General features: G+C 47.8%; 2 protein-coding genes across 5 annotated transcripts; both read right to left on the bottom strand.

Annotated features, from left to right (window-relative positions):
* Positions 1-631: 631 nt before the first annotated feature.
* On the bottom strand, positions 632-23,363 carry LOC136525226 (uncharacterized). Of its 4 annotated transcripts, XM_066518216.1 has the most exons (5): positions 22,806-23,363; positions 21,026-21,068; positions 20,595-20,663; positions 16,856-16,968; positions 16,580-16,708 (listed from the first exon to the last, which is right to left on the bottom strand). In XM_066518216.1, the coding sequence occupies exons 1-5, from the start codon at positions 22,955-22,957 to the stop codon at positions 16,690-16,692; spliced, it is 396 nt and encodes a 131-aa protein (XP_066374313.1). In that variant the 5' UTR covers positions 22,958-23,363; the 3' UTR covers positions 16,580-16,689. The 4 variants fall into 4 exon arrangements, with proteins under 4 accessions (XP_066374316.1, XP_066374313.1, XP_066374314.1 ...); XM_066518219.1 differs by lacking the exons at positions 16,580-16,708; positions 16,856-16,968 and adding an exon at positions 632-726; XM_066518217.1 differs by lacking the exons at positions 16,580-16,708; positions 16,856-16,968 and adding an exon at positions 19,360-19,484.
* Positions 23,364-23,580: 217 nt separating this feature from the next.
* LOC136527160 (probable polygalacturonase) lies at positions 23,581-27,356 on the bottom strand. Its single transcript, XM_066519780.1, has 6 exons — positions 27,203-27,356; positions 26,224-26,568; positions 25,690-25,810; positions 25,058-25,232; positions 24,824-24,894; positions 23,581-24,683 (listed from the first exon to the last, which is right to left on the bottom strand). The coding sequence occupies exons 1-6, from the start codon at positions 27,245-27,247 to the stop codon at positions 23,977-23,979; spliced, it is 1,464 nt and encodes a 487-aa protein (XP_066375877.1). The 5' UTR covers positions 27,248-27,356; the 3' UTR covers positions 23,581-23,976.
* Between the last annotated feature and the right edge of the window lie 270 nt (positions 27,357-27,626).

The following is a 27,626-nucleotide window of genomic DNA, read 5'->3' as shown; positions in this document are numbered from 1 at the left end:
ACATGAATTCCTTATCGAATGTGAGAAGGTTTCTAGAAGCCTTCGTGAAAATGAGTTAGATGCAGATTTTAATTCACGTCGAAAGGAACCTACTTACATCCCGAAGTTACCTCTTTTGAAAACTGCAGCTGAATCATATACACGAAGGATGTATTTGGAGTTTGAGGAAGAATTTAAAGAACATTTTTCATTCTCTTGTAAATTGTTATATACTGATGGGTCAATCTTGACATATATGGTTACACATATGCAATCTAATCAACTGAATGTGCTACAAACCCATTGAAAGGTACAATATCATTTAGAGTGATTCAAATCAGACGGTTGAGGACCACCGCCTACCAAAACTAGCAAATTCAAGTGACTGAAGAATATACACCTCTCATTGTGTAACTATATAACGAGGCATGCATCCAGGCGACACAGAAATCGATTATTATGGATAACACCAGTGTAACACGTCTGATTTGCAAGGTAACTAAATTTTGGGTGGGCAAAGATAGGTAACATTACACAACCAAGTAACAGAATATTGCGGTCTTTAGAAATTTACCAACTTCCAAAGTGCACTACCACTAGGTTTTCTGGTTGCAAAACTTTGCCAACCAACAGTCTTAACTCCTTCAGCCAATGATAATCCCATCTAAGCAGAGGTCGCAGTACTGGTGGACAGAGCGTGGTACTGTAGCTTTCCGCTGCCTTCTACTCGTCGATTTCCGCATATACCTACATTAAATTAAATAGCTCATAATTTGACAAAATATGCTCTGTAAGAGAGAATTGACCCTGACGACCAAGGGGAAGAGAACATGCAGTCCGCACTCTGCAGTGGTACAATGGGGCAAACAAAACTTGGAGCAATATATCATTTAATAGTAACTACGTATTCAAGTTGGATCCGGTGAAGACTCGCTAAGACCTCTTTTACTTGTTTTTGGGAATTGACATAGGCCATATGCACTTTGATTATTACTCATTTATAGTTAAATGCATGCTAGAAACATATATACTATTAGAACTAGAAGAAATGGAAATAAGATCGATGATGTATTTACTGATGATTCCATAGTATAAGACATGCAAATAATTTAAAGCAATAGTGGTAAAAAAATTGAAGTTTAACTGCACATGGAAATGGTGGTGGCATTAAGCAAAGAAAAAAAATAAAAGAAACTTTTCACGTACGGATGCATTTTAATACCCACATGGAGCAGCATTTGTCTAGGACCTGGTTGAATATGCATATCCATTACTACTGAATTGTTAAGGCAAAACTTTTCCAGTAACTTAATAAGCCATCCAACAAACTAAAAGAAATGGTAAGTTGTGTTGCCTTTTAGTACAACACTTCTGCTGTTTTTTTGAAGAACCACTGCACCACATTCAATCAACTCAACTAAACTAAGTTTTGTTTCCAGCTAAAGCAAGAATCCCCAAGATACCCTCAACTCACGCGGAACAATGCATACTTGACACTTGGTACTGCTTTACCATTGCACCGCATCGTCACTATCAAGCTCATCATCCTAAATTAAGCGCACTAGTTGCTAAGTTACTTTTAGTTTCGTAGTCATTCAGACCATCGTAAACCAACGATTACTATAATCAGGCCTTTAGATCTTTACACAGTGTTTTGATTTGATACCCATTTGGCTTGGAACGGCAAGCTTTGCTGTTCACTAAACCAACAAATACTCCAAATGTGCAGTCTTAACTCTTTGACATCATGCCATAAGTATGAATAAATGAAACAGACAGACACGGTTTTGCCTGTAAAATTTGCACAAGTTTTACTGCTCGTTTACAGAGAAAACAGTCATCACCTAAGTGCAACAAAAATTCACCATTTTTCCCCAACCAAAGACTGCAGCCTTGAGTTTTGTTTTCAAATCATAGAACATAAATAACTTGGCATAAGTGACACCCAGATCAATTATCACAGCGAGGGGCAAAACAGTGGAATCACCTGTAGCCCTGAGATGTTCGGCTTGAGATGTTCGGAGATCCCACTGGCAAGGCAGCAGCGCTTAAAACCAACGTGCTTCTTGGTATCAAGCTTCGCCACTCCTTGCAGAGTCCCTGCCCTAATGTCAACAGCGACTTCCATCTCCACCGATCGAATGCTGGTGCCTTTGGACAAGTAGACCGCATCATCATCATCAGCGACCCTCAAGGTGGGGTAAGCCATGCGAAGACATCCTAGGGACCATGATCGGACCTCTCGGGGTATAGCCGTGAAATTTGGTGGGTCGGAAAAGGTCTTTCCTGATTTCGACCCCTACGGGGGTCTGTCGTTCTGCGACCGCGCGTTCGGTCTCCTTGCGATTCCAACTTTCCCCGAGCCCCCGCCCGTAGCAGGGGTCCGATCGAGGGTCGGCTTGTCTTTGTGATCGTCTTCTCTCAAGCGTTTTTCCGATAAAAACGGAGGGGCTGAGCCATGCCATGATTTTCCTCTATGGACGAATCATGGTGCTCGGTGAGCTGTTAATGAGCTAGTCCGAGTGGAGCACTGGCATCCTGTTCACGGGGGTCCGGCTTGGGTCAGCTGGTGACCGACTCCAGATTCTCAGCGGTCAATCCATATAGTTCTCGGGTCCGTTTGACCGGTCCCGAGGGCTCTCCTCTGCCTTTCTTCGAGGAAAAACCATGGATCGTATCCGTCCGAGACTCGAACGTGGGCCGGGATGCCCGCGGCGCTCGTGCGCCCGGGTACTGGCCGCTAGCGGGCCCATCCCTTTCCGCCCCTCACTCTAAAGGTGTCCGAAGCGGTTGTCGAACCTATCGGTGGGCCAATTTTCGAACTCCTGGGCCTAGACAGGCCATAGGAGCGTTTTTAGTTCCGTATCCCTCTTATCTATGACGGGTCGTGGGCCGTTCGGGGAGGCGAAACATCTGGGGCGTTTTCCGAGGGAACGACCATAAGTTGCGTACGCACGCCCCGTGATGAGACGTGGTGACAGGTCATGGCAGGCACGAAGATCTAGGCGAGCGGTTGGTTTTGTAATAAGCGGACAAGTTTCATCTCTTTTGTTTCGTTTGAACAAATCTTTCTTTCGTTTCGGTTGAACAAATTTGTTCTTTCTCCCCTTTTTATGTGTAAAAAGGGGTAAAGCGCTCCGGCCCTTCCTATTGTTAAGATTGTAGAGCTCGAGGTGCGGGCGAGAAACTCTAATCACGCTGGTAAGCAAGAGTGTCATAGCCATTGGGGCGTATGTTTCTTGCAGTCCGACTAGCCTTACTCAGTCGTAAGTTTTCGCAAACCTTGTCTCTAGGTTTTTAACGTGAGAAAGGGGTCGGGCACAGCGACTATTTCAGAAAGGGTATATATATACCCTTATCAGCCCCTGAATGAGACCCGACCCTTTGCCATTGCCGGGGTCATATTTCACTAAAGATCAAGAAGATGATAGCGAAACTGGTAGGAGAAAGCGTTTTTTATTTTAGAAACATTATTCTTAGTTTTCATTCATACCCCCTCCCTAGGATCCGAGTCATCATTCTGCGACTGTGCATTCGGTCTACTTGCGAGTCCAACTTTCCTGAAGCCCCCGCGCCTAGCGGGGGTCCGGTCGAGGGTCGGCTCGTCTTTGTGATCGTCACCCCATCCGCAGTTTCCACAACCGGAGGGGTTGAGCTAACGTCACTTGCCTCAATGGCTCAAGTGTCACGCTCGGTGAGCTCATCAATGGGCATGTCCGAGTGGAATTTGGGTCCATTGTTAGTAACGGGGTCAGCATAGCCCTCATGTGGCACTCCACTGCTCCTTAACCCGCCTCCCGATAGATGCCCAAGTCATTCCGGAGACCAACTCAGGTGGCCCACTGGCCTCCCCTCGATGGAGATTCTGTGGGTATAGCTCGAGGTTAGGATCGAACGAGAAGGTCGAGATAACCCTATTCGCTTCTGAGCGGGTTGGGCAAGGGCCGCTAGGGCTCATCTGCGTTTTCTCCGCTGCTCTGTTCAACGTGAGGCGGTCTCGAGCCCTTCGTGGGCTGGCCTTCGAACCTCGGTCGGTCACCGCTCATATCGAATGAGACGACTATCGCTTTATGACGTGACGCAAAGCGTTGTGATTCAATAATTGCATATGTGATGCTTGAATGTATGAGAATGGATGAATGAATGATCATGCACTGGAAAAGTGAAGTGGGGGTTGGTAAAGATACCTCGATGGCTCGAGTGACGGATTCGGGGAGCTCTTATCAGATATGTTCGAGTGGAATCCGGGTCCGTCGTTCGTGACAGAGTCGGCATAACCCGCATGGGGCATCCTACTGCTCCTTGCCCATCTCTCGGCAGTGGGCCGAGTCGTCCGATCGACTTGGGTGACCCACTAGCATAGGACTTACCTACGGAGATAGAGGATGAGATCATCCTGCCCAAGAAATTAGTTAGACAGATAAGCCAGGCGATGAACTTGTAATAAATGGACAAGCTCTTAAATTTCGTTATGGCCAAATAGATTTTTAGCCCTTCTCCCCTTTTTATATAAAAAGGTTAATGCGTTCCTACCCTTTCCGTCGTTAAGGCTGTAAAGCTCGGGGTGCGGGTGAACAAACTCTGATCACGCTGGTGAGCAAAAACGCCATAGCCGCTGGAGCGCAGGTGTCGGTGCAGAAAGTGACCAACACGTAAATATTTGTAGTTTTGCCGTACGTTATGATCGGATGTCGCCTAGCACTCAATGACACAGGGTTTATACTAGTTCAGGCAATGTGCCCTACGTCCAGTTTGAGTCGGTCGGTGACTTTATTCCTGAGCCCAAGTGCTCGATGTTTGCAATGGGGTTACAAACGAGAAGGAGAAAGATGGGGGGTACAAGAGGTCCGGTCAGACTCTGGTCTGAAGAACTGAGAGGGACAGGAGCTCCGCTATGTGCTATGAGTCCGAGTGTGTGCTCGAGGTCTGAACCTGGTGGATCTGTTGTGGTGTGTTTAATCGATCGTAAGTTATTGAACTGATCTATCCCCATTTTGGGAGAAAGCGCATCCCCTTTTATAGATGAAGGGGATGGCTTTACAAAAGAGAGAGTGTGTGCTGAGTCTTGTTGCCCACGCCGTCGGGTACAAGATGATTGTAGGTGCCCACAACACTGTTAATGTCATATGCATGTGGGAGGTTGAGTCGTCTTCTTCTGGTATGGCAGATGTCGGCGCCTGCCACACTGTTCGTGCCCAGAGGCACGTAAGGGGTTTTTACCGTGCTCGTCTGGTATGGTAAATGCCGGTGCCCACAACACTGTGGATGCCCAGACGCATGTGGGGTGAGCTTTACCGTGCTTTGTCTAGTATGGGCGTTGATGGCGCCCACAACACTGCTTGGGTTTTGCCATGCCAGAAAGGTTGCACGGTACCCTTCTGACATGCCCTGTTGGTACTGTCCTGCATGTGTATAGGGCATGTTCCTTGGTATTGCGTTTGACTTGAGCGCCCTGCCTTACTTTTCTCCATCCGTTTCCTGGTCCCCACCGAGCGGGCGTCCCCGGTCGGTTGGTTCCAGCCGGCTCTGATTGCGCCAGTCGGAGAGGAGCTGTAAGTAGGGGTTTGGTGCATTCCTGGTCGAAGAAGCGGGTCAGAGTCGGAAGTAGTGCTTTGGCTAGGCCTTCCGGTCAGAGAGGCCGCCTGGAGGTGGGCTGGAGTCAGAGTCGGAAGTAGCCGCTGAGGCGTAGGTTTCTTGTAGTTCGACCAGTTTTACTCAGCGTTTGTTTCCGCGTCCCTCGTTTCTAGGTCTTAACGTGAAAAGGGTCAGGCATAGAGAATGCCTACCGGATAGATATGCTCTCATCAGCCTCTGAGTGAAGCCCGACCCCCTGCCATTGCTGGGGTCGGGTGTCACTAAAGATCAAGGAGTTGATAGCGAAACTGATAAGAGAAAGTGTGCGTAAATTAAGGGTAAAAATAACGTAGCAATTCGATGTTCCAGGCATTGATGAAGACTTCGCCGTCGATGGTCTTGAGCTTGTAGGTGCCTGGTCGGAGCACTTCTCTCGGAATGCCTGGCATGTCTGAGGGTCTCCATGCAAAGATGTCTCTGTTGGCGCGAAGGAAGTCGATGAGCGCGCTTTCCTATTCGGAGGAAAGCATGGTGCCAATGCACACCACTTTGTCCTCGGAGCCACTGGGGACTATGAGGACCTCTTTGGTGCCTTCTATAGGCTCAAAAGACCTGGCCGGCTACTTAGGGTCAGGCGTTTCTTCGACGGTCTCCTCCCTCATGGCCGCAAGCTCTTTGGAGGCGACAATTGCCGTGGCGTGTTCACAGCACTCGACTTCGCACTTGTAGGCGTGCTGGAAGGAGGTGCCGATGGTGATGATCCCATGTGGACCTGGCATCTTCAACTTCAGATAGGTGTAGTTGGGGACGGACATGAACTTTGCGTAGCATGGATGTCCCAGGATTGCATGGTTGGTTTCGTGGAACCCAACCACCTCGAAAACGGTCTCTGTCCTATAATTGGTCGGATCCCTGAAGGTGACAGGAAGATCGACCTACCCAAGTGGTACGGCCTATTTTCTTGGCACGATGCCATGGAAAGGCGCCCCGGTCGGCCAGATGCACGCTCGGTCGATGCCCATGGCGTCGAGCGTTTTAGCGTACATGATGTTGAGGCCACTGCCTCCATCCATCAGCACTTTGGTGAGCCGCTTCGTGCTGATGATTGGGTCGACCATGAGCGGATATCTTCCTGGCTGTGGGATGCTTTTCCCAGTGGTCGGTCTGATCAAAGGTTATGGCGGACTTCGACCATTGGAGGAAGATAGGCGCGGTCGGCTCGGCCATATAGACCTCGTGGCGCGCAAGCTTCTGGCAACGCTTAGAGTCGTAGGCCGCCGCCCCTCTGAAGATCATGAGGCAGCCATCCAGCGCTAGAAATCCATCGTCCTTCCCCTCGGCATCATCTGTGGTTGGCTTGGGCTCCTTACTATGCTCCCCCTTGTTGGATGCTCCAGACAAGAACAACTTCATGAGGACGTAGTTCTTGTATAGGTGCTTAACGAGAAAAGCATGGTTCGGGCATGGCCCCTCGAGTAGCTTCTTGAAGTGGTCCGGGGTACCCACGGTGAGCTTTCGACCCCCTTTGCGGTCAGCGATGGCCATGAGCAAGCCCTCGCGCCACTACTTGTTCATCTTTTTGTTGAGACGGTTGGAGGCGTCTTCACCAGCGTCCTCATCCTACTTTGCCTTACCTTTGAGGGTGATCGAAAATTGCCCCAACCGCCTCCTCGCCTGAGGCATGGCTGGTGCCAATGTCGAGAAGCTCCTTAGTGGTTTGCGGGCCCTTACATCTCAGGTTGTGAACCAGGGACTCATAGGTGGTCCTAGACAGGAAAGCTCCTATGACTCACAGGGCAACTCATTGCACAGCCGGGAGAAGCATCGGATGTACCCACGAAGAGTTTCCCTAGACTTCTGTCGTCAGTTTTTTAGATCCCATGGGTTCCTAGGATGCGCGTATGTGCCCTAGAAGTTTCACACGAAGATCTCTTTTAGGTCCGCCCAACTATGGATTCGGTTGGGCGGAAGGTGTTCCAACCACGTTTGTGCCGAATCGGCCAGGAACAATGGAATTTTGCGGATAATGAAATCATCATTATCCGCTCCACTGGCTCGGCAAGCAAGCTAATAATCCTCGAGCCATAGTCCGAGGTTCATTTCCCCAGAGTATTTTGGGATGTTGGTCGGCGGTCGGTACCGCGGTGGGAAGGCGGCGTTGTGGATGTGTCGGCCAAAGGCCCGAGGTCTCGGCAAGTCGGGGCTCGGGCTTTGGTCTTCGCCACTATCGTAGCGTCCGCCACGGTGAGGGTGGTAGCCACAGTTAGCCTCCTCCCTCGCATCACCGTGGGTACGCCTGTGGGCATCGAGGGTGTCATGCGCGTCATGGTAGAGGCCGAGACATTCATGCACCGGGACTGCGGCGCGCGGCCTACCGCCTTGCTGTGCCTGGTGGACTAACACATCCCTATTGGGTTGCTCTGAGGATGCACACTGGCTAGCGTCGAGCTCACATCATCGGGACAGCGAGCTCTCGGCCTATTGTGCCGTTGTACGCTCGAGCAGTGTGCGAATCTCGCGATGGGCCCCGAAAGCACCTAGAGCAAGGCCACCGTAGCAGCGATGTTCTAGCTTGCCCGGGTAAAGTGTGGGAGGGCTTCGTCGTCCTCGATGATCCTCCGGCTCATGTCGTGGGTCACGGCGCATGCACGCCCACCATCTCCATGGCGCTCGATCTCTCGTTCGAGCTCCGTGCGTTCCTGCTCGAGCTGGAGTCATGCTTCCTCAAGCTCTTGGTGCTAGGCCTTCAACTGCTCTACCCGCAGGCGAGGTGGGGCCCTGTATCCCCCTCGACCTCATCATCAAAGTGATTCGTTAGGGTAGCCTCTCCCTCGTGGATGCTTTTGATGTACCCCTCGGGGGTACCTGCCATGAAACATTCACGAGAGGGGTGATGGCTCCCCTTGCTGGAGTCAGAGTTGGAGGGCGACTCCGTTTCTCCTACGATGAGGTCGTGGAAAGATTATGCGACATATTCGGTCATCCCCACGAACTCGTCATTCATGGAGGATGGGGCATGCGTTGCGCCATAAGGTGGCCAACGGTCTCGACGGCGTTGCGCAGACCGATCAGGAGCGCTGTCGGGACGCTCCGGATGAGGTATTCTAGGGAAAGCGGCTCTCCTCTGGCAAGCTATGTCATAACATTGGCGAACGAGAAGGTGAGATGGCCTATGTCCTCCTAGGATGGTCAGGGTCCCAGGAAGGCGCCGAGCTGGCGTTCTAGCCTCCTGTAATTGAAGCCGAGGAGCTGGTCGCTCCCGGGGGCACGGGCCTCCAATGCGTGCAGCCACAGCTCCTCAAGCGCCTCGGCGATTGCGTCGAGGCCGGTGGAGTGGAGGTTGGACAGCGATGGGAGCCTACACCAACTCTCCCCCCATCGTGACGATGATGTCTAGGTTCCCGAAGGGCACATGCGTGCCCAGGACCCAGCTGACGCCGTGACTAGCCATCTGAGGCCTGATGTGGATGTCGAGACGCACGAAAAGCCCCTACCTGGCGTGCCAACTGTTGGTGTTTTGAGTTACCAACTAGTAAATTTCTAGTATTGTGCGTTTGACTCGGATGGTGTGCTTAGAGGATATGAGGTTTATACTGGTTCAGGCAGAAAGTCCCTACGTCCAGTTCGTCGCTGTTGCTCATGTTACTAGTACTAAAAGTTTGTAGTAGGGGTTACAAATGAGCGAGAGAGGGACAGGTCCCAAGTCTTTGATGTGCATGTGCTCCTAAGGCATGTTAGGGCGTGTGTTTTGATGTCTATAGCCATGTAGAGTGGTGAACTGCCCTCCTCTCTCCTAGGGCGTCCTACTTCCCCTTTTATAGATGAAGGGGAAGAGCAGGTTACACAGAGAGAAAGAGGGAGAAGAGCCAAGGAGAGGAAGGCTTCCAGGACCGTCGGGCCTTTCTTCTCCTTTATACGGGTCTCGCCGACACTACAGATGGTGACAGGGATGGCTCCACGCTGGGCTCCTGTTCGCCGCTGATGCCATGCCCAAGCGTTGTCAGCGGGTCATGACGTCCCATTCCGTCCGGGCGAGCGACGTGGCGAACCAGTGTGTTGGTCAGCGGCCGTACATGGAGTAGGCAGCATAGTAACCACGGGTCCATCACTATTGGTGATGTGAGTTCCCTAGAGTGACATGTCGCGGGCACGGGTCATGTTGAGATGTGCTAGCTCCCTGCACGATGCCAGAAGTTTGACCTTGGGTTGTACTTTCTGGCCCGTAGTGGTTGGCGGTGGTACGGGCTTCCATCAGGAGCCACGCCTGAGGGGTCGGGCAAGATGGAGCCCCTGACCCGGAGGCTAGGTGAGGCAGAGCCCACCCTAGAAGTCGGGCAAGGCAGAGCCCGTGCACCTAGGGGTTGGTTGGAGCTGTAGTCGCGCTCTTGACTGCTCAGATGAATCAATGTTGATGACCATTAGCTCCTCCTCTTCGGGTACCCAAGTATTGGTCCCCAACAATGCATGATCGAGACACTTATGCTTTTGGTAATGGAAGATGTTTGATCCTGAGTATATGTGATGAAATCTGAGATGTTTTAGTTGTAATTCATGTTATATTGCTGTTTGTGATGGTGTTTGTGATGTTCCAGTACACTACTCTATTGAGCCGCCTCTACAAATAGACGATGAATTTTTCAAACGACCACGGATAGAGAAAGAACCAAAATAAAATATGTACATCTTGAAAAGCCAAGAAACATTGTAGTTGACAACTTTTTCATTTGAAATCATCTTATCATGGAAAACTAAGTTTAAATTTTCAAAAATTTGAAATTTGAAATTGGAATTTTTTAAATGACATCGGATGGAGAAACTACCAAAATAAAAGTTGTATATCTCGAAAAGTTATAAAACTTTGTAATTGACAACTTTTAGATTTGAAATCATCTTGTCAACCAAACTAAGCATTCATCCATAAAAGATTTCACGTTACAGACACGTGTTGTAGAAACACGTCTGTAGTAGTAAAATAAAAGGCAAAAAATTTGTACCCCTACAGGGATTGATCCTAAGACCTTCATGCCCACAACCCCGTGAGTTAACCATTGCGCTACGTTCGTAAATTCAAATGGGGAGCAGTGTCTATTTTTTAAAAGGTTTTCAATACATTAAATAGGGTGGCGGTGGGGCTGTCCTGTCAGGGTCACACTTCAGACCCATGTTGTAAAAATGTGTCTGTAGTAATAAAATAAAAGGCAAAAAAATTGTATCCCTGCGGGGATCGATCCTGAGACCTTCAGGCCCACAACCCTATAACACCCTAGGTGTTAGGCTTGCATAATTGCACTTGTATTGCATGAGCATAAGCATCAAGCATCATTATATGAGCTTTCACATATGAAACATGCAACTGAAACATGGCCGCCAGCTCGCCTCCTTGCCATGCTCATGTAAAGGAAAACGGTGCCCTCTGCTCCCTCTCTCACTCACTCGTCTCTCTCTTTCTCTCCTCTGTGTCTTGCGCGCCATGGCAGAGGCGAGCCAGAGCTCCATCCGCCACTGTCACCCTGCTCTTCTCCTCCTCCTTCCTCCAGCTGCTCTACCCGCCGCTGCTTCCCACAGCAGGGCTGCAGCCAGTCGCTGTCTGCCGCCCAGTCTCGTGACGCCGTTGTGCTCGATCACGTCTACGCCGCCATGGCCGGCTCCCGACAGAACGCTCGAGCAGCCGCACCCTCCTCCTGCTGCTACCACCAGTCAAGCTATGGACAGGCACAGTCCATGGCTTGCCGCGGCCCTACAGCTCCCCGTAGGCCCCTCCCCGCCGATGCCGGCTCTCGCGGCCAAGCCCGGCCGGCCCCAAGCAATGCGTTGCTCCCTTGCTGTAATGAAGAAAGAGCAAAGGACCACGGGTAGGAATTAGAAGAAGTGGGAGGGTCTAAGTGCGAAGCCGTGACTCCATTGAATAGTGCCGGAAAGGATCTTTTTGTTCGAGTTTAATTGGTGAAAATTGCAGGGTCCCCGATGCAAGATCTACATCCCTTTTCTTTGGTTTTTGCAGATTTGGATGATCAACTTTGCAAATTCATAGTAATTAGTAGAAAAATAATAAATTAGCAAATGAGGACTTTTTGGAATCCTTGTAAAATTATCTATGCAGTAGATCTATAATATGACATGTTTTAGTTTAAATATTGTTCTGTAAAAATAGATTTATGAAGTAGGTTTTCAATACTAGTTATGTTTTGTCTTTTCATAACTGCAGTTGTGTTGCTCAAATAAATGTGAAATGTTTATGGTAGGCTACATATGATATGTGTATGCTGTGGTAAAAATTTCAGGAGTTTAGGATTGATAGTTTAAGAGATAAAAATAACAAATGACATGTGTTGCTTTGCTCCTATTCTGAATAGGCCTGCATGTTTGTATTAATTGGCTAAGTTAAGTTATGAATCATGCCTTGATTACAATACATGAGTTGTACTACTTTTCTTAAGATTTTACAAAAGCTAAATAGCATAATTTTTTGTTAAGTAGATTTTTAGTTATTGTTGCTTTAATTTCTATGGTTGTTTCTGCCCAAATCCAGACATGGTTGCTTTGTTGGTATTGTGGGGCCTTTTTAATAGTAGAATTTGCTTTAGCTGTTTATAACAAAGTTGTTTAGAAATTGCTAAGATTTCTAAAAAGTGTAGAACCACATTTATTGGAGATGTAGGACTCTAGTTATAACTATTTAAAGTGGTATGTCAGATTCTATCCATGTTTTGGATAGAGATGCAATTATTGGATTAATTGACCTTGTTAATTGTAGAATTATCTTAAGATGAGAATAAAAAAGTTGTAGGTACCTTCATAGGATTTTCAAAAAGTTATGATTCATATTTGTTGGAGGTCTAGAACTCCAGTTATACTTCTCTGAAATTCCTATCAGTTTTTTGTACCACTGTTGTTTGGGTTGCATGTGCAGTTTTATTTGTGCAATTATTTTCATGGTGTAAATGATGTTTGCCCCTAGTTGTGGTGAATACCAAAGTTGTAGGTAACTTCATAATCTAGCTTGTGTTAAATTTTCATGACCATAGGCCTGATAATTTAGGAGCTATAGATTTTATAATTTCCCTATTAGATTTTGCATGCTCTCTGTACAGATCTGAATGATTGTGTTGTTTGACCCAACTAAGCTTTGAATCATGTCTTGGAGATAATATAAGAAGTGTATTTATTTTCATGAGCTTTCCAAATTGTTAAAGATCACTCCTTTTGGTAGTCTAAATCTCCAGTTATAAGCTTGTGAAGTTGCATGGTAGAATCTGTCCAAGTCTGGACAGAGGTGCTCAATTGTGCTTGATTGACATTGTTAATGGTGGAATCACCTTGTGATGATAATAAACATGTTTTAGATAATTTAATAAGATTTCTAGAAAGTTAAGGTTCATGCTTGTTTGATGTCTTTAACTCCAGTTATGCCTTTTTGAAACTACTACTACTCTTATGTCCTAGTTCTGTGCAGATCTAAAACATTGGTATGTTTGACCAGTAGAAGTCGGGTGATTTCCTGTCACGTGCGAGCTATAGATGATAACTTGATCATGGTTGGCTATATTGTGCTATCGTGGAACATAACCTGGTACTGTTGAATAAATAGAGACCGGATGGAGTCTTATGTTGTGGTATCATAGTGATTCCGTCTGTGTCATTTAAGGACCGGACGTTGGAGGTCATCTTGTCATGTTGAATGCATGCCTCTCACATAGTTGGCCGGATAAGTCATTCCGGCCACGATGCCGAGTAGCTCAACTTAGGCCAGGGACACGAGCAGTTAAAGTGCGCACCCTGGAGGCAGTAAGGATGTGCGGAGAGCCAATGGCGTAAGCCTAAGGGCGGGTTAGAGTCCTGAGCCCCCTTGGCAGATTGGTTGTACCTTTGAGGTGCGGTGCTGGTCCTACCCACGATTGTACTTGAGTTGTACCAAAGGTGAACTAAGACTACCTTGGCGTAGGTATGTCTAGGTGTGTGTTAGGAATAATTCCCCAGCTGGGTAGGAATCGGTTCGAATCGCCGTCTCTCCCGGATAGTGAGAACTTGACAGGATCACACTTCATCGTAGTAATTGATGGAAGTGTGGTTACGAGATTATGAAAGAACTCAATTGGATATGGTTATTATTGTGTTGACTTAATGATACCAACATGTTTGGCATAGGATAGTTGCTAATCTAGTATGAGATAGGATTAATAACCGGTGATTCACAGTTTAACTGATATTGGACAACTAATGCTTTTTATGCAAATAATGTCTACTAGCTCTACTTATAAAGCCTTGCATACTCCTTGGTGTCATTTTATTTCTAGTTTATGATGGATAAGTCTAGCTGAGTACATTCAAGTACTCAGGGTTTATCCTACCATGTTGCAGGTGAAGTTCTCGGCTTACTGAAGATTATGGCTAACCGCTGATAGGCTCGGTGACTCTATATTTATTTCTCATCTATATGCTTTTATCAGAGGATGTCACTTATGCTAGCAATGTATTTGGAACTTATAGTAATGTAATCGTTTGAAAGCTATATTGTTTTCACTAATCGGTTTTGAAACCCAAACTTGTATTATTATTTGTGAACTCATTGTAAACATTAATTCCGCTGGAACTCTATGTATGTGATGTGTATTTGCTTAATCATACGATCTTGGTTGTGATGTTGATTTACTAAGGTCCTTCATGACACTCGACGGACTACCGGGTTTATATAAGTGAAAGTATACGCGTGTCAACGTGTTAGCGGGAACAACCGTACTTGATCTTGTATAAATTGGGCTGTTCTGTTACAAACCCCGTGAGTTAACCATTACGCTACGTTTGTAAGTTCAAACGGGGAGCGGTGTTTATTTTTTTAAAGTTCTCCAATACATTAAAACAGGGTGGCGGTGGGGCATCCTATCAGGATCCTACTTCCGACCTATGTTGTAAAAACACGTCTGTAGTAGTAAAATAAAAGGCAAAAAAATTGTACCCCTGTGGGGATCGATCATGAGACCTTCAAGCCTACAACCCCGTGAGTTAACCATTGCGCTACGTTCGTAAGTTCAAATGGGGATCGGTGTTTATTTTTTAAACGGGGGCCGTCCTATCAGGCTCCTACTTTAGACCCGTGTTATTAACAATCGTCTGTAGTAAGCCAATTGAGTAACCCGTTGCCGCCGTCCGCCAACCGAGAGAGTAATGATAGTGCAAAGCTTTGGAACTGCCACTCCGGCATAGTGGCATTCACTCTGGCTTCTCGTCTCTCCACTCCTCTCTCGCCTTCCCCACCGCGCGTAGCCCTTGCATTGACTCTGGCCTCTCGCCTTCCCCGCCGTGTGCGCAGCTGCCTCCCTGGCCCACCGCCACATCCGTACCCGCAGCCGCCGCCGTCGAAGATGACGAGGCCAGAGAGGTGGCACAACCTGAGGGACAAGAAGATAGGGAGGTTCGCCTGCCGTTCCTCATCCTCGGTAGCAGTGAAGGAGGAGGTGAGTCCCATGCCGGGGTTCGAGAAGACGCCGGCCTTAAAGAAGAAGGCTGTCCCGACCACCCTGCCGGGGTTGAAGAAGAAGGCCGCAGTCATCACTAGGAAGGAGAAGCACCTGGCAACATTGATGAAGGAGAAGCAGCTGGCGGTGATGAAGAAGAATGCCAGGCTAGACATGCCCACTTCCTCGGCCATGGCCTCGAGGTCAGCGGGCAAGAAGCCGGCGGTGGTGCTCACGGTGGACTCGGATAGCGAGGAGGAAGGAGAGCCCGTGGAGGCGAGGAGGAAGGAGAGGAAGGCCACGCAAGCAGCGGCGGCGGTGCCTTCTTCCTCGGCCACGGCTCCAAGGGCAGTGGACACTAAGATGTGTGACCACTGCTTGGAGGGAGGAGCCAGGATGTGTCGTTTATGGCTCCGCGGTGGCGCCAACTGCGGCGAAGTCAGCGTTTCAAGATCCACCCATGGCCAGGTAATGCACACTCTTTAGATTACAACTGCTTATATGCATGTTTTCTTTCTTAATTTAATGACAGTTTTGTTCGTAGCCTCTGAATTGGATGAGTTTGTTGCTAAAATAATTTGGCTCATGCCATTCTCTCATCCCGGACCCAGATGGAGCAGAGAAAACAACTTAGTGTAGAATAAATGCAGATGCAACTCAAGTTTTTATACAAGCAATGTAAACTATCATATATTGTATTTTGCAGCAACATTGTGCTTTGAGTAGATTGCTTTATCTAGATGTTTATCATAGATCAATGATTTAAATCTTGTGAATAATTTTGATGGTGCCACTTCAATATTTCAGCATTGTGATTTGAGTAGATTGGGTTTCATCTCTTTGGGGCAGCTCTAAGTCTTTATGTGCATTGTTAGCAGCAGCTAGATGTTTTATTTTTCTAATTTGCTATGATTCTGGAGTTCACAAGGTCATGGACTTTGTAGCCTATAATTGATTATATGAAACTTATACGATTCTGATATGTATGCTGAATAATAAAACTTATATGAATGCAAATAAAACTTATATGTAGGTTTTTTGTTACAGTATCTAGATTTATGCTGGATTTTGATATATGTTCCTATAACTGTTTCTATGTGCATATAGGTTCGATCTTATCAGCTCCCTCTAAGTACCATGCACGAGGCCCTGGGCGCAGCTCTGAAACCCATCATGAAGAGCATAGGCGGTCTTCAGCGGAGTGTTGACGAACTCAAGAAAGAGAAGGCTGAGAACGAAGAGAAGGAGAAGCGTCTCAAGAAGAACCTGGACGACCATGGTGACCAACTGGCGTCCATGGTTCAGAATGTGCATGACCTCCAAAGCAAGTTGCAGGGCGCCATGCCTCCGCCACCAACGAACAACTAATGATGATGTGATGCTGTATGAACTCTATGCTGATGAAACTCTATGTGAATATAAACTCTGTGTTAACTTTTGGTGATGATGTAATTGATGCAAACTTGATCTGTCACATATATACTTTGGCTGGAAATGCATCTATGTATATATTAATATTACATATATATTGTTGCTAGTTTGTCAATGGCTGGAGTGAAAATGGAGGAATATAAGCAAATTCATCAATGCTTTAGTAATAAAAATCATATTTTTCAGTATACTTAGTTCACAATGCAAGTTTCACATAAGTTCACCACTGTTCACAGAGAAGCCCATGGTCGGATCACACCTGATTGAGTACACTGCAGAGAGGAACGAGTTAGAGTTAGACTCGAGCTCGACCATAGCCATGGCGGTGCGGTGGTCACAGAACGGCGGCGCGGTGCTGCTCCAGCAGATACAACATGGCATAGGTTAGTCTAAGGGCTCAGGCAGCATCAGCAGCTCACCGCGATGTCGATGCACTGCTTGGTTGAACCGGGGACGAGGCGGAGCTAGATGGCCGGCGGTGATGGCGAGTGCGGGGCGCGAACTGGTGGCGAGGTCGTCGTTCCGCCTTGACCTGCGCAGTAGAGGTAAAAGAATGGAGCCGATGAGCATCACGAAGTCGCATGAGAGCTAAAACAATAAACAGGATCACCGGAGGAGCGTCGGAACGAGCTAGCCACGGCGAGCTGCCCATGGCGGCCATGGTGGCACGGCCGCGGCGGCAACCGACACCGAAGGCGATTGCGGCGGCAAGAGGTGGCTACAGCGGTTCGAGGAGGACCGCAAGAACTAGGCAGAGCTAGGAGCACGGGAAAATGGTACAAGATGGAACAACGACGACGAACTTCGCCGTCGAGGGGCGTGGCGGTGCTCTGGCAGAGATGAGGGAAAGAGAGGAGCGCCGGCGGCTCGAGCTTAAGACTTGCTCACCTACGTCTGGCCGCCTACGCGGCACGGCCCTAAGGCCGCCCACCGCCGCCTGTTGCAGCAGCGTGCCCCTCCAGCCTGCCGCCCGCCACAGGAGCGCGCCCCGTCGGCTGTCGCGTGCCCCACCTTCCGCCGCCCGCCTGCGGTCGCGCTGCGCAACTCCGGCCGCTACCCGCCGTTCGCCAACTCCGCCTACGCTCCTCAAAGCCGCGCAAGAGCCACTGCCCGTTGTGTTCCATACGCGCCACGTACCTCCCTCTGCCGGTTAGCATGTGCCAACGGCTAAGTACGCAGGCCAAGTGCTACAGACGCGTGTATGGAACACACGTCTGCCACAAAATACAGACGCGTGTAGAGGAGGACGTGTCTGCTATAAGTAGGATTACTCAACGCGTGTTGGAAACACGCGTCTGCAACAACATACGTGTTTGCAATAAGAGATCTTACTACAGACGCGTGTCACGTATGCGCGTCCGTAGAGTTCGACCCCGTTATCCGAGACTCGGAAATCACAACACGTGTCTGTAATAACTGCTGCAGATACAGACGCTTTTTACATACACGCGTTTGTAGGTTTATTTCAGACACCTTTTACCAACACTCGTCTGCAGTAAGCGCTTATTACAGACGCATGTTGACCTCGCCGGACCGGCGACCCTCGCCGACGATTTACTACAGACACGCATCAAGAAGGCGCGTATGTAGTTGTACTACAGCAGACGCGCATTACTGGTCATGTCTGTGGTGAGGTGGTGGATATGTGGCTTTTTTATACAGTGGCAGCTGCCTCCACCAACACCAAGTGATATGGTTGATTGCTTCTGCTGCGGCAGGTTCTGTCCAAGTGCTTGGCAGACATAGAACCAGACCTCCTGGGTGTATGGGCATGATGCGATGATATGATCTATGGTTCCTGGAGCTTGATCACACAAATAGCAGTTCTCTCTTGCCTCCAAGACATGGCGAAGCGCCAACCATAGGAATATTTTGACTCGTAGTGGTGCCCAAGTCTTCCAGATCAGCGTGTGTCCACGGAATTTGATTGCGCCCGTGTGCATTATGCTGACTTTGCATTGTATGTTCCATCCGGTGTCCATCGCCACACCGTCTTGTCAGGCTGGTCGGTGAGCACGTCGTTCTCCATGGTCGTCCAGAGGTGCAAGTAGTCAACGATGGCCGGAATTGACACTGTCGTAGTTTTCCTTAGAAAAAAAAAAGGTAGCTAGCTAGGGACAAAAGAACAATTCTAACTTTTTTTTGAGGGAGGTGGGGATGTTTCCTTCCTTCGTGAACATAAATTAATGATGTCTGTATCGTTAAGTTGGAGAAAAGAAAATTTGATCATGCATGTGAGCATGCATGGCAGCGGTGCAAATTTCTGAATTTTACATAACTTTTTTTGTTTTGTTTCCAACGTTATTGTAGAAATTGTCCATATATTAGCAGTTGCCCGTTGGGCTAGCTACCTAGCTTTCTACCTATGGCGACAGGCAACCAGCACGCAGGCATTCGCTCTGGGCAAAACAGTTCCAGGTTCCAACCAAATAAACTCCAAGCCATGTACAGGGAGAGGTCTAGTGCAGACAATTTTAGCCACGGTCGCATCCAAACAGCCCCTAAATGCTTCGTGTCGTACATAGCCTGTTTGCAGCATATCTAGCTTGTTTGCGTTGTTTCAGACTCGACCATCCTATTCCTATCTTGCATTCCATGACTGGGCCAGGACGCCAGGTAGGGAGAGGGAGCTTGTGCGACGGCGTCAGGGCGTGGCCCGGCTGTCTTCACCAGTCGCAGGCCCTATAGCGTGGCTATGAGCGGAGGGAAAAGGAAATGGGGTGGCTGGGCCAGATCGCTAGATACGTTCGGCCCGTGACCCTTTCTATCTCTATTTTTCTTCCACTTCTCTAATGTAAAAGTAAAAGTATTTGGCTCTCTCATTTCCTTTTTCTCTCTCAATCCAAAGGGAGCTCGAATTTGATGCACAATAATTTGAATATTTCTCTACACTATAGACAGCCATAAGAAGCAAGCAAATCGGAGGAGCAGCTAATCCATCAGTGAGCTAGCTAATCCATCAAAGCAGGTGGCCAAGTGGACAGTCATCGGAATCACCCGTGCACCGCTCCCGGTCTTGATCTTTGTCGCCACATCCAGACCAACATGCTGGATGAGAATCCAATGATCCATGACACAAATAATAAGCGACTGACTTGAAATAATAACTTAAAAAAAACTTATCGTCTCTCTTCTTTCGAAACAGACTATTCCTAAATGGACATTTTTTTTAGAAGGAACAACAAGAGATTTGTCACAAGTAGACAATAGAAAAACAAAACAAGAGAACAGGAAGGTTTGCCAAGTCCCTAGAACACCAGTCAAAAACACAACTTAGCACAACTCTAAACAAACCGAAAGATGAACTTTATCAATGGAAAACCTACCTCTGCATACATTAATTGCTCCAGCACACGAGAATTTATATTCTTAAAACTTTCATCATAGCTAGCTAAAACATAGGTCATCAGAAATATAAACTGCGAGCCAATGATTCACAAAGTAACAAATGAAAAGCATGGACCCGAAGAAGGCACAACTACAAATCTACAATCGCAGTTGCCGCGCACACATTAATAAGACCTCACTGGAAGACATCCTGGGGACAAGAGACCCATGCATTTACCTAAAACAATACATTATTCAGACGGCGTTGCACGGGCACAAGATCAACTCCTGGCAGGCACAGGGGACATGGTTGAGTAGGAATGCAGACTATCTTTTGTACCACTTTAATTATAATAGGATCAGCTCATGTCAAAAGTGTTTATGCAACCCCAATAATCCAAACATATGACTATTTCAAGATCTCAATTTCAGGTAATATAATAATCCAAAAGCAAAAGGAATGCACAATGTTTTCTACCATGAAAAATTTAGGGAAAAAAATCAGCATTGCAGGCTCAAAGAAGATAAGTTCATAATCACATATTTGAACCTGCACAGAGCAACACAAGTTCAAAATCATATATCATTGACCCATCTAATTGATAAAATGATATGGATAAAACCAGGGTGAATCATCCCTATTGATACTAATTTATCCTATCACCACAACACTAACACAGTCCACTTCAACTCACACAGTCAATTCTGCAACATTTAGTTTCAGAGACACAAAACCAATGGACAAAAGACCTGAGCACATTCGTGATCAATCCAAGAAGGGGAGAGAGAGGGATCAATCTCAGGTGGGTGTGACTGTGTGAGGAAACCAACCTGAGAGGTGGTCCTGATGGTTTCCTCGTCTTGCCTATTCCAGACCAGGTCCTCATGTGGAATCAAAACCTGCAAATCATTCTTCAAAGTGAAAGTAATCCTTTTTGTTTGATAAACATGCTGAAATTCATCCATGGTTGCTGGTTAAATGGGTTAATTAGTATTTGTGTAGAGTTGCATACTAAAATTATCAGTCATATGCACGAAGAGTCATATCCACATAGTCACGTACTAAATTTTTCAACTTGCAAGCCTTACAGTTTAGTAATAACAAGAATATTATGTTTTCATTATTAAGCATAGAACTTTGCATCGAAAGTATCCAAAAAAGAAACACCATATAGTGATGCCAACAGAGAAATCATCTCTAACACCAAACCTGCAAGCTCTCAAATAACATTAACTGAAATTACCTACTCAAGGTGACATACCGGGAATTTTCCAAGAAGACACGGCAAAGAATAATTTGAAAGCCTGCAAAGAAGACACGACAATGTTGAATGAGCAAAAATTATAAAAATATGTCATGCCAGTTCCCATATATATATCAAATATGAACAGAGAACATAAACCAAAGCTACTGAATTTTGCATGGCATCAAACAGTTAGACTGCACTGGCCAAATCTGGTACCATATATATAAATTTGGGCTGCAGCTTACCTTTAAAAAAATGAGAAGTGCTGCCAGTGATCTACAATATATATAAATTTGATAACATAGAAGTGTTGCCAGCGATCTACAATAAGGTTATTTGCTCTCAATGCAAAGAGGTGCTGGTGTCACTCACACTTTTGGACATTGTGGCATTCAAAACCGAAATAAAAGGCACTACTACTCGGGAGAAGGAAGATATTAGTTTGTAAGGTCAAGTAGTGCTTAGGAATGATACCTTTCGATATTTAGGATCAATGTTACAGAGAGACGGGGATATTGATGAAGATGTTAGCCATAGAATCAAAGCAGGGTGGATGAAGTGGCGCTAAGCATCTGGTGTCATATGTGACAAAAGGGTACCACAGAAGCTAAAAGGCAAGTTTTATAGGACGACGATTAGACCTGCTATGTTGTATGGTGCAGAATGTTGGCCTATGAAAAGACGACATGTTCAACAGATAAATGTCGCGGAAATACGTATGTTGCGTTGGATTTACGGTCATACAAGAAGGGATCGAGTTCGGAACGATGATATACGTGGTAGATTAGGGGTAGCCGCAATTGAAGAAAAGCTTGTCCAACATCGGTTGAGATGGTTTGTACATGTACAACGGAGACCTCCAGAGGCACTAGTGCGTAGTGAAATCCTAAGCCAGGATAATAACGTGAAGAGAGAAAGACCGAAGTTGACTTGGGTAGAGACAATAAAAGGAGACTTGAAAGGATAAAATATACCTAAAGACTTAGCATTAGATATGAGTGCTTGAAAAACAGCTATTCACGTGCCTGGATCTTGATTGTTTCTGCTGAGTTTCAACTCTAACCTATCCCAACTTATTTAGGACTTAAAGACTTTGTTGTTGTTGTACTACACAAGGCCCTATGTACTTTGCACTGCAAATATCTATCGAAACTTGAACCCTCCAGATAAGGAGTACCGTTAACGACACATTAGTTAACATTAAGGCATTGGCATTTGCTTTTGGGTAACAAAAACTACAAAGCCAGCCTATACATGGAAAGGGCCTAAACATTAACGTCATGTCACACGCAGGTTGCGGCCATAATAACAACTGAGACCAAACCAGTTCCTAAGAGGCATTCATCTATGCACAAGCAATCTGCTTCAATATTGGTCTGTGAGAAAGAAACAGGAGCAGTTTGGCAATAGTCATCCTAGACAGGTGGAGACTAATTTCAGGGGTTAGTGTAAACATAGCAATCGGGACTGTGTTTATAGTAAATCCAACTTGGGCATAACTTCACACATATGAACTACTTGGGTAAGATATCAAGTCAAGTTCATCTTCTTGAGCCCTTTAGGCCTCGTTCCCTGGTCTAAAATTTGGCTGAAACTGGCTGAAAAACACTGTTCCGGCTAAATTGTTGTGAGAGAAAAACACTGATTCGGCTGAAAAAAAGAAGCCGAACAAACCGAATATGGGATAAGCCGAACAGGGCGTGTACAAAACACGAACTGAAACTCCGACAAGCAGAGCACCGACAGATTTGTAGTGAAATCACACTGAATTTTCGCTGAGATCATGAACTCCTACCGTTCCAGCAGTAAATAGACCTTGAATTTGGATTCCTTCAGTATCGGGGCGCCCTCTCTCTCCGGCTGGCTGTGGACTGTACTGTCACGGCCGTCACCACGGCCATCCACTGCGCCCTCCTCGTTCTCTCTCCCTACCTTGCCGGCCTCCATGCCTCACCCCGCGCACTCTGCCCCCTTCCCTCCCGCACCGATCGTGTGACGGCTGGCCCGGCACGGCGGCGCAGGGCGGTGGTGCCTCGGGGCGGAGCGGAGGCCACGCGAGTGGACCTGGGGCCGAGGGTGGCAGCCGGACGTGGGCCAGCGGCGGCGGGATGCGGGCGCGGTCGTCAGCGTCGCGGCGACGTGGGTGCGGCGCGGGGTGAACGCGGAAGTGCTCGCGTGATTGGAGATCGCACGGGCGGGCAGAGCGGGAGGTGGGAAGCTCATTTTTTTCGCACCGGGTGAAGCGAAGCGGTGGATTGTCGCACCCCGTTTGGACGGTGTCCAAAAGATGCCGTGCCCAGTCTCTGGCTGTGGCTGGCTTGCCGAATGTGCGGCACGATTTGGCAGCCAAATTGAACTGGGCGAGCAAATGGGGCAGCAAAGCAAACACACGACGCAACTGCGGCGCGGCGCGGCGTCCGTTGGTTGGTCGCCAACCAAACACTCCAAAAACCGTGTCACTTTTTAGTCTTTTTTTCGGCTGGTAGGTGGAATAGTGAATTTTGGATGGTTGAATAGTATTATATGAGAGAGAATAAGCTGAAACAAGTAGTGCAGCCGAACGCCCTGGATATAGATATAGACTAGCTTGTATAAGCAATAGCAAACTCAACAACAGCTGGATCTAAATGGCATTCCAGGCCAGCTGATTTATTTTGACACAAACTCACATGGAAATTAGCCACCATCTTCAACTATCAGCAGATATAGATCATAGTAGATAGCATCTCCCTCGTTACTGTGTTCAGATTCAGACTACTACTTGGACTAGAGCTGCTAGTTGCCGCCACTCACATGGACTATTGTGTTCATTCATCAGACTTCAGACTACTATACTTCGTTCCATTGGATCAGGACGACTAAGTGTATATACATACATATATGAGCAGCACTACAAGTTGTACTAGGCCGCTGGTGATCCACATCCACTCCTTGCTTCTTGCATCCGCCGCAGATGACCTGAGCTGCTAGTTGCCGCCGCCGGGGACGTCGTAGGCGCACTGCTGCACGGTGACCTGGTCGATGGGCAGCGTGTCGGTCGGGAACGGGCAGGCGCCGTCGTGCGTGCCCTGGAGCGGCTCGCACGGCGCCGGGCTGACGTTAACCGACACGCCCTCGACGTCGGCGCACGTCCAGGGGTACTTCCTGGACTTGGACAGCTCGGCGGTGACGTTGGCGACGCAGATGCCCCGGAACGGCGCGCCCTGGATGCCCTCGAGCCGCGCCGCCTCCTTGTACACCCCCGTGGCCACCACGTCCTGGTAGCTGATGTTGTCCACAACGGGGATGGCGTTGGGGTCGTACTTGTCGTCCGGGTGGGACTTGTAGTTGCCCGTCATCCAGAACACCCGCTTCATGGTGGTGAGCGTCATCCCCCGCACGAACACGTCCTTCACGTACGCGCCCCGGCCCACGGCGGTCTTGATGCGCACGGCGGACTCGGTGTTGATCGCCGTGATGTCCTCCGCGCGCACGTCCTGGATGCCGCCCGACATCTCGCTGCCCAGCGCGATCACCGCGCTCGTCGGGGACACGCACGTCAGCCGACGGATCACGATGTGCTGGCTCGGCATCCCGTACGAGATGCCGTACTCGTCCCAACCGCTCTTGATCGCCACGCAGTCGTCGCCGGACACAATGTAGCAGTCCTCGATCCGGACGTGCGAGCAAGAGTCTGCATCGATTCGTACCATGTCAGGCCATGTCCATGTGTGTGACAGGCATCATCAATTTCTGTTTAGTTTTGCTTTCTGCTATAATTTCTAACTGAATCAGCAGCTTCTGCATCCTTCAATGAAGGAGCTTATACCATACCAGGGTTGATGCCGTCAGTGTTGGGCGAGTTCGTCGGCGCCAGGATGGTGATGCCTTGCACCACGATGTTGCTGCGTTATAACAGTTTTATAGGAGTGAGTGAGCAATGATGTCAGAAGTCAGCACATAAGCATGCTGTCCAAATCATTTCTGACTTCAGGTGCTTGTACAAAGTTTACTAGTTAGTTCCTGACAGACGAGACGAAAGCCTTCTCACACAAGCAAATCACCAACCTGCTGTAGACCGGATGGATGTTCCACGCCGGCGAGTTGAGCAGCGTCAGGTTGGAGATGTAGATGGTCTCCGAGTGCATCAGCTCGATCAGGTACCCGCGCGTGTACTTGAGCTGGTTCTTGTGGAATTTCGACCACCACATCGCACCCTGTCCATCGATTGTGCCGTTGTTACCTGAAACATGAAATCGCAACGTTTGGACATCACAGCCACAGCCAAGTCAGATATGTTGTGCTACATCGATTGTGTCTTGAAATGGAAAAAAGGAACACATTTTTTAGCATGAAGGATGAGGAAAGCATTTCCATGTGCTCTTTTAGTTATCCAGTGCTTGGTCAGGCTCTGAACATCTATTTCTTCAGACAAACCGAGTTCTGAATATGAACACCTTTCAGCCTGAACACTGAACATCTTTCAGGATCTAGTTTAGTCATTATCTGTCGTCTGGTGAATGGTGACAACTTTGACAACGTTTTTTGGGATGAGGGGTCAGGAAAGCATATGCAGGTTTAACTATCCGTTGCTCCAGTTAGGCTCTGAATATTTGTTTCTTATTATGAGAAAAAAGAAACTGAAGATATGAACAACATCTTTCATTCAGTCTGAACACTGAACATTTCTGACCACTCACCAGTAATGACTACATCGGTCAGGTTTGATCCACCGATGAGGCTAGCGAATCTTCCTCCAATTTTATCCCTCCCTCTTCCATACGAAGGCAGGGGATCAATGATCGGCCATTCGTTTATGTCCTGCACCACCAAACTTGCTTTGTTATCAAAATGTAGAACTGAAAAAACAAAATATCTGAATACGCGTGTACTATTATGTATTGAATCATTAAATCAAGATTTTTTTTCTGATACTAGCATCAAGAATAACGGTTAGTCAGTGCGTAGAAAGTAGTATATACAAGTAAGTAAATCAAGATGTTCTCATTCATTTCTAGAATTGTTTGTTGTCTGGTGACAACTTTGTGCAACTACCAAATGATGTGCCCAGGACACCGCAGCATATCTAAACTGATAAAAAAATATTGAAATATTTGTGATGACCAAATCGTTTTAGCCAGGCACCATATGTACCAATATTGAAATATTTGGCACATCGGTTTTGTCATATCCGGTCAGTTATCATCATAATCAAAACCGAATTCGTATCGGACCTGGGAGGCGAGGATGACGGCGTCGCTGTGGAGGAAGAGGGTGAAGTGGCTGGTGAGGTTGAATGGCCCCGTGAGCCACTTCCCGGCGGGCACGTACAGCATGGCGCCGCCGCCGTCCTCGCCGGAGTACTGCGACAGGTGGTCCACCGCGGAGCGGAACGCCGCGGTGTTGGAGGTGGTGCCGTCGCCGACGCCGCCGAAGTCCGCGAGCGACGCCGTGTGCGCCCGGCAGGCCGGCGCCAGGTACATGCTCTGCCCAGTGCCGTGCGCCGGGGAGGGCGCGTGGTGGCGCCCCGACACCGCCGCCGACGCGGCGAGGACGAGGAGGCATAGCGAGCGCAGAATCTGTTCCAGGAAACAGGAGGCCGTCAGTGTGTGTGCTTCAGAAATTGTCTGCTACTACATACATGAGCTGATCTGGATTGCTGGACTGGGTAGAATTCGATTTGGGCAAAAGATTGATCTTTCGATTGAAAATTCTCGGAAAATATGTGCGAAATCTGTTGGGGAAAACGAGAAGTACACCGAAAATCTTTGGTTGTGCATGCGAAAGTAGCAGCATATCTGGTAATCCGAGAGAGATTGCTGCAGTGCGGTGCAGTACCTAACCTAACCCACATTTGTGAGGCAAAAAGACGGCACTTTCCAGTGCGCCATTTCAGGAGACACCTCCATGTGCAACTTGCGACCGAAGAGGAAAAATCATTAATTGTGCACATAATGACGGGAAGAAGAACGCAGAACTAAAAAGGCGTGAAAGAGCAGAATAGAGAGGATGTTCCACTCTTGGCTCTTGCAACTTTCAACAACTGGGAGATGAGATTTGCAGGACACGAGGAGTATTGAAGAGCAGAACCGTGCAGCTAGCGCAGGAAGAAGAGGAAGAAACGCGCACGCGGCCGCCGCGACTTTGCTGCAATGGATGAATGATATGACAGTACTAGCAGAGAGGAGAGGATGGAGGCGGTGAGTTTCGTACATGGAGGAGCGGCGGCGCGTCGAGGTCGAGCGTTCGCAGCGCCATTGCTGCTGTACTGTGCTGCTCTGCTGGTGCTGGTAACCGCAGTAGTGTTGGAGTGACTCACTCGTGAGATCACGGGATGATGGAGTGGATTGGATGGTAGTGGCAGGGCGAGCGGCACAATTTATAGGAGTCCTTTGCTGCACTGTTCAGCTCTAGCTCCTTCATTAATAGAGTAAGTTTTTTTTTTCCCTCCTCCTCCTCCTCCTTCTTAGAGATCTCGTTCATTAATAGGCTACCCTTTTTCTTCTTCTTTAATTGAGATCTCCTTCATTAATAAGTCCACAACTGCCTCTTCATGCATTTTCTTTTTTGTACCACTATCAAGTGCCTCCTTTTCTTAGACTTATACTTTTTTTACAACTATGAAAAGAAAATAAAT

This window comes from Miscanthus floridulus, chromosome 19 (genome assembly GCF_019320115.1).
Source record: "Miscanthus floridulus cultivar M001 chromosome 19, ASM1932011v1, whole genome shotgun sequence".
Lineage (NCBI taxonomy): Eukaryota > Viridiplantae > Streptophyta > Magnoliopsida > Poales > Poaceae > Miscanthus > Miscanthus floridulus.
Note: the sequence above shows the minus strand (reverse complement) of the source record. Positions and strands in the feature narration are given on the sequence as shown.